This window comes from Gastrolobium bilobum, unplaced genomic scaffold, assembly GCF_033153095.1.
Source record: "Gastrolobium bilobum isolate Gb01-03AN ecotype WA unplaced genomic scaffold, APGP_CSIRO_Gbil_v1 utg1240, whole genome shotgun sequence".
Classification (NCBI taxonomy): Eukaryota; Viridiplantae; Streptophyta; class Magnoliopsida; order Fabales; family Fabaceae; genus Gastrolobium; species Gastrolobium bilobum.
Window position 1 is genome coordinate 81,252 of NW_026898998.1, and position 6,000 is coordinate 87,251.

General features: G+C 36.5%; 1 protein-coding gene across 1 annotated transcript; it reads left to right on the plus strand.

Moving 5' to 3' along the window:
* The first annotated feature begins 1,613 nt into the window (after window positions 1-1,613).
* Window positions 1,614-5,695, plus strand: LOC133286145 (alpha-xylosidase 1-like). Its single transcript, XM_061483509.1, has 3 exons — window positions 1,614-1,849; window positions 1,943-2,628; window positions 3,849-5,695. Exons 1-3 carry the CDS (start codon window positions 1,614-1,616, stop codon window positions 5,693-5,695), a joined length of 2,769 nt encoding a protein of 922 aa, XP_061339493.1.
* Window positions 5,696-6,000: the final 305 nt, after the last annotated feature.

Genomic DNA, 6,000 nt, shown 5'->3' on the forward strand with positions numbered 1-6,000 from the left:
GTAAAAATTAATCGATGATGAATTAGATAAAAAATGGGTGAGAAATGAGAATTAAAAGAACCGGGATTAGGTGAAATTTAGTTTTTAATTATTTTTTTCAAAACTAGTTATTCCAAGGTGCGAGTTCACCCTTTTACATTTCTCAAAACATGCCAATTTAATTTGGGGGAAAGAATTCTCATGTTATATGAGAATTATTTTTTCCATTAGTAATACATTGAAATATGTGTAATAATTTTTTTATTTTTGTTTTTTAATGGGAGGAGGGACTCATCACATCTTGTGTCTACAATAGGAGAAAGAATTTTTCTATAACATGAGAAAGGAGGAGCCCATTTAATTTTGTAAGGCTTTGTTTTTCGTAAAAAAAAATTGACGAAATGTGTTTTTTCTAAATTTTTAGCGGAATTATTTTTGATGGAAAATTTGATGAAAATGTTTCTGTCGAGAGTTTTAATGGAATTTAGATTCTATAAAAAAAATTGGCTGAATTTTTTTCCTAAAAAATTTATGTCAATGATTATGACAAAATCTTATTCCGTCTCTATTTTCATCTATAGTTTTGGCGGATATTTTTTCGTCTCTATTTTTGACATAATATGATTTTCGTCAAAAATTTCGTCATTATTTTGGACAAAATATTTTTCGTCGATAAATTCTGTCAGTTGAGACTTTTCTAATATTGTCATATTTAAAAATAATTCACATCTATATAATTTTCACATTTTAATGCTAAAGATAGATAAGCAATTTTAATATTTTTTTCCCTCAGATCCTCCAAATTAAGAAAATTTTAATTGTAAGGGTATGAAGAATTTTGGAGAATTTTACAAAAATCTCCAATTTTCATCTACTATTTTTTTTAAACTCACAAATAAAAATAATAATTAATAAAAGGCTCGCTTTCCTTTTCTTTTCGTCTTAAAACTAACTCTAAATAAAGTCTAAAAGGCTTCATGCTCCATTTTATAATAACATCGTTCCACTTCATCTCTCTAATTTTCTATGGCATCCTGCTTATATATTTTCATCATCACTCTCTCATTCTTCTTTATTCGGTTGTGCTTCATAGAAGTCCAATTTATATGTTTGTAATTGAAACTTGGGTAATAAAAAGTGATGGCAGAATCAAGTTTTGATTTTAAAGCAAAAGAAATGACAATGATGACGCGGACAGGTCCAAAAGGAATTTTGGAAGGGAAACACCTGTTATAGGATTTTTTTTTATTTTTTTTTTGATAACAACCTGTTATAGGATTTAGCGCAACCACATTGTGATACTTTCGTGGACCAACTTTGCAATTTAACCGATTTCACATAATTACCTCTGCTGATCAAATTTCACGCAATTCACTCATGTCATTATTGACCTCAATATTCTGAAAAAAAACCACAGAAAAAATGAGTGATGCAAAGTGGGTCCACACTCTACAAAATGAATGGCCCACTGTCAGAGATTGGCTTGATCCCCCCAAGTCACGTGTAACGGATCCGATGGCTCACTCCTTCACCGTCTCGATGAGGACAAACAACACATTACAACATAAACTAGTTTGGTTATTTATATGTATCATGCTTCAGACTACCATATGTGCCTTCCTCTAGAGTGAGCAATGGTTTCTCCTAATCCCTCATCTGTTCTATGTCTCTCTTCCCTTTTTCTAATTTGGTTTCTATGTGTAGCTGAAGAAGCCAGCTTTTCTACTCCTAAGGTCACCAAAATTGGCCACGGCTACCGTTTGATATCTGTAGAAAATACCCGTGATGGTGCCCTTGTGGGGCTCCTCCAAGTTAAGCAGAAGAACAATATTTATGGTCCTGACATTCCCCTTTTACGCTTATACGTCAAGTAAGTCTTACTTAGCATCATTGGTGCATTCACCCGATTATCTATCTTTATAAAGCTGATTCTGAACCTTGTTCATTGTTCTTGATTTTGTAGACACGAGACTGAGAATCGTTTGAGGGTATACATAATTGATGCAAAGAAGCAAAGGTGGGAGGTTCCTTACAATCTTTTGCCAAGGGAGCAACCTCCGGTTCTGAAGCAGAACATTGAGAGGTCGAGGAAAAACCCAATATCAGTAGTGTCAGATTACTCTGGCTCTGAGTTTATATTCAGTTACACTTCAGACCCGTTTAGCTTTGCAGTGAAAAGGAAGTCCAATGGGGATACCCTTTTCGACTCTAATTCTGATGAGTCAGACCCATTTGGTCCATTGGTTTTTAAGGACCAGTACCTTGAAATTTCTACCAAATTGCCCAAAGATGCTTCCTTGTATGGTTTAGGGGAGAACACACAGCCACATGGGATCAAGCTGTATCCAAATGACCCTTACACTTTGTACACCACTGATATATCAGCTATTAATATCAATGCTGATTTATACGGGTCACACCCTGTATACATGGATCTCAGAAATGAAGGTGGTAAACCTTATGCACATGGTGTTCTGTTGCTGAATAGTAATGGAATGGATGTGTTTTACAAAGGAACCTCTCTGACATACAAGATTATTGGAGGTGTACTGGATTTTTACTTCTTTGCAGGACCCACACCTCTGAATGTTGTTGATCAATACACTTCATTAATTGGCAGACCGGCTCCAATGCCTTACTGGGCTTTCGGTATGGTTCAGTTTTCACTCTCACTTGTTATTTTATTGCATATTCTATTTAGTATGCATTCACATCAAGTGATTTGGGTGCCACGGAACCATTCCCCTATATATCAAATATTTTAGATAGAGGAATTATTAATTGAGAAAACTGGGGGCTCCAATACTTAATTGACAAATAATTTTTAAAGGTGAAGAAAGTAATGTTTTCACGTTTCAACTCTGTGATCATGTGAAATCAATGAGCGCATTTACGGGAGCATATCCTTGGTGTTCATAATGCATTAGAGAACGCAATGAGTCATGGTTTTCCAATTAGCAGTTTTTTGCTTACCATATATGTGGCATTGTGTTTAGGGCTGTTTTCTTTCGTTGTAAATGTTAGGTCTGCAGAATCATCTTAATTTCCGAATCTATTTGTACGATTTGTGTACTGGCAAAGCTTTTTAGGTCTTATAATAATTTAATTGTTCAGTAATTTAATACCTTTTAGGTCCACATGGAAAGATAGGACCATATACAAAGTTGAAATCTTAACTTTACCATATATAAAATAAAATCATTTTTTCTCCTAAACTTTGAATCAAGGAACTTGGTCTTTATGACTTGCCTGTATCATGTATAAAGCAATTTATGGGTCCTTGTCAAGAAACATTACTGCATAAACATCAGCTATCATTTTGTCCCTTTTTTGTCTTTATAGAGGGAGATAATTTATTCGTATATGTATAAAAATATAGCTATCTTGCCTAGTGAATAAGGTTAGCCTTGGTTTATGGGAAATATATTGGTAGGGCTATTTACTATACACATTTATCACTATGGAGACAGTAGAGGCAACTCGTTCTATTTATATCAACGGAGAGCTATACTTCGAACAATGAGAACATGAATTGTATGAAAATAGCAGTAAGTTTATTTTGTTGTAACTCCACTCGAGCATTTACTTTGGAAGTATATGATTTTTTCATGGTAAATATTCTTTTTTGTCCATTTATTTTTTAAGGACTTCATTTTCAAGGTACCACTTCACTTGGCAATTAAATGATATGGGTGGGTAGCATTTAATCCTTATGCTTTGCTTCCAGATCTAGTTTAAAACGGTAGCAGAAATGGTTTACTGCCAAGATGTAATGCTTGTATGCCGGAACTCTCTTTTATATGAAGATGCTTTGTTTGCAAAAAGTATTTGAAGAATATGCTTACTTATTTTATTTGGTACACTATTAGGATTCCACCAATGCAGATGGGGTTATCACAACCTATCTGTTGTAGAAGATGTTGTGGAGAATTACGAGAAGGCTAAAATCCCACTTGATGTGATTTGGAATGATGACGATCATATGGATGGCCACAAGGACTTTTCACTCAATCCAATTAACTACCCTCGTGAGAAGCTTTTAAACTTCCTGGACAAAATACACAGCATTGGCATGAAATATGTTGTAATCATTGATCCTGGAATTGCTGTTAATTCCAGTTATGGTGTATATCAAAGGGGTATGGATAATGATGTTTTTATCAAGTATGAAGGCGAACCCTTCTTGGCTCAAGTTTGGCCGGGAGCAGTTTATTTTCCTGATTTTCTGAATCCAAAAACAGTTTCTTGGTGGGGTGATGAGATCCGCCGCTTCCATGAACTTGTCCCTGTTGATGGCATGTGGATTGACATGAATGAAGCTTCGAATTTCTGCTCTGGAAAGTGCACAATTCCTAAGGGAAAGGTGTGTCCGAGTGGAACAGGACCTGGATGGATATGTTGCTTAGATTGCAAAAACATCACAAGCACACGGTGGGATGACCCTCCCTACAAAATTAATGCTTCAGGAGTACAGGCTCCTATAGAATTCAAAACTATAGCCACTAGTGCAGTTCACTATAATGGTGTTTTGGAGTATGATGCTCACAGTATTTATGGTTTTTCTCAAGCCATTGCAACTCACAAGGCCCTTCAAGGGCTTCAAGGAAAACGACCTTTTATTTTGTCCCGCTCCACTTATGTGGGTTCAGGCAAATATGCTGCACATTGGACTGGTGACAATAAGGGCACATGGGAGGACCTGAGGTACTCAATATCTACAATGCTGAATTTTGGAATATTTGGGGTGCCAATGGTTGGTTCAGATATATGTGGTTTCTATCCAGCACCCACAGAAGAGCTCTGCAATCGGTGGATTGAAGTTGATGCTTTCTACCCTTTCTCAAGGGATCATGCAAACTACTACTCTCCTAGACAAGAGCTTTACCAATGGGAGTCGGTAGCTGAGTCTGCTCGAAATGCTTTGGGTATGAGGTATAAGCTCCTCCCATATCTGTACACACTGAACTATGAAACTCATATTAGTGGAGCTCCAATTGCCAGACCTCTTTTCTTCTCATTCCCATCTTACACTGAATGTTATGGCATCAGCACCCAGTTCTTACTTGGGAGCAGCCTAATGATTTCTCCTGTGCTTGAGCAAGGAAAAACACAAGTTAAAACACTCTTTCCTCCTGGAACCTGGTACAGTTTGTTTGATTTAACAAATATCATTGTATCAAAAGATGGAACCTATGTTACACTTGATGCACCTCTGCATGTGGTCAATGTGCATTTGTATCAGAATACCATTCTTCCAATGCAACAGGGTGGACTGATATCAAAGGATGCTAGGATGACGCCGTTCAGCCTCATTGTGACATTCACAGCAGGTACAACTGAAGGAGAAGCTAAAGGGAACCTATTCCTTGATGATGATGAGATGCCAGAAATGAAGCTTGAAAATGGCTATTCAACCTACATTGATTTCCATGCAACTGTCGAAGAAGGAACTGTGAAAGTGTGGTCAGAAGTCCAAGAGGGCAAGTTTGCTTTAGATAAAGGTTGGGTAATTGACACGATAAATGTGTTGGGATTAACTGGAAGTGTAGCACTACCAATAATAAAGGGTGTGTCAAATGTGAACGTTAGTACATCTGAACATAAGTACTTGTACGGGCAGGGAGATGGAGAAAAGAAGATAGTGATGGTAGGGTTGAAGGGCTTGAATATCCCACTTGGTAAAAAATTTGCTTTGAGCTGGAAGATGGGATCATAAGTTTAGATTTTCTCATCCCAATTAGGACGTTGTATCTTTCTCTTGTGTTTTCTACAAATCTTATTAGCGTTGTGAAAGTAGAGGAGATGAGCCAGAATTAAGCTCATCCGTTTCTATTTAAACCAACAGAGGCTTTTGGGTTAAGATCTTAAACTCAATATAATGTTTGGGTTGAAATGATTGAATTCAAATTTCGTTTTGCCTTCGATGCCCCAATTGGAATCCTCCGTTATAAGTGTTGAAAATAATCAAATATGAGTTGTAAAGAAGTACCACATAGACTAGACATAGACCAAGTGATGACC

What these genes read in the sequence shown, in the direction of transcription:
- LOC133286145 (XM_061483509.1), top strand. Translation starts at nt 1,614, where the DNA reads ATGGTTTCTCCTAATCCCTCATCTGTTCTATGTCTCTCTTCCCTTTTT. An exon ending in CTTTTACGCTTATACGTCAA is followed by an intron (nt 1,850 to 1,942) that starts GTAAGTCTTACT and finishes TTGATTTTGTAG; the next exon opens with ACACGAGACTGAGAATCGTT. An exon ending in AATGCCTTACTGGGCTTTCG is followed by an intron (nt 2,629 to 3,848) that starts GTATGGTTCAGT and finishes GTACACTATTAG; the next exon opens with GATTCCACCAATGCAGATGG.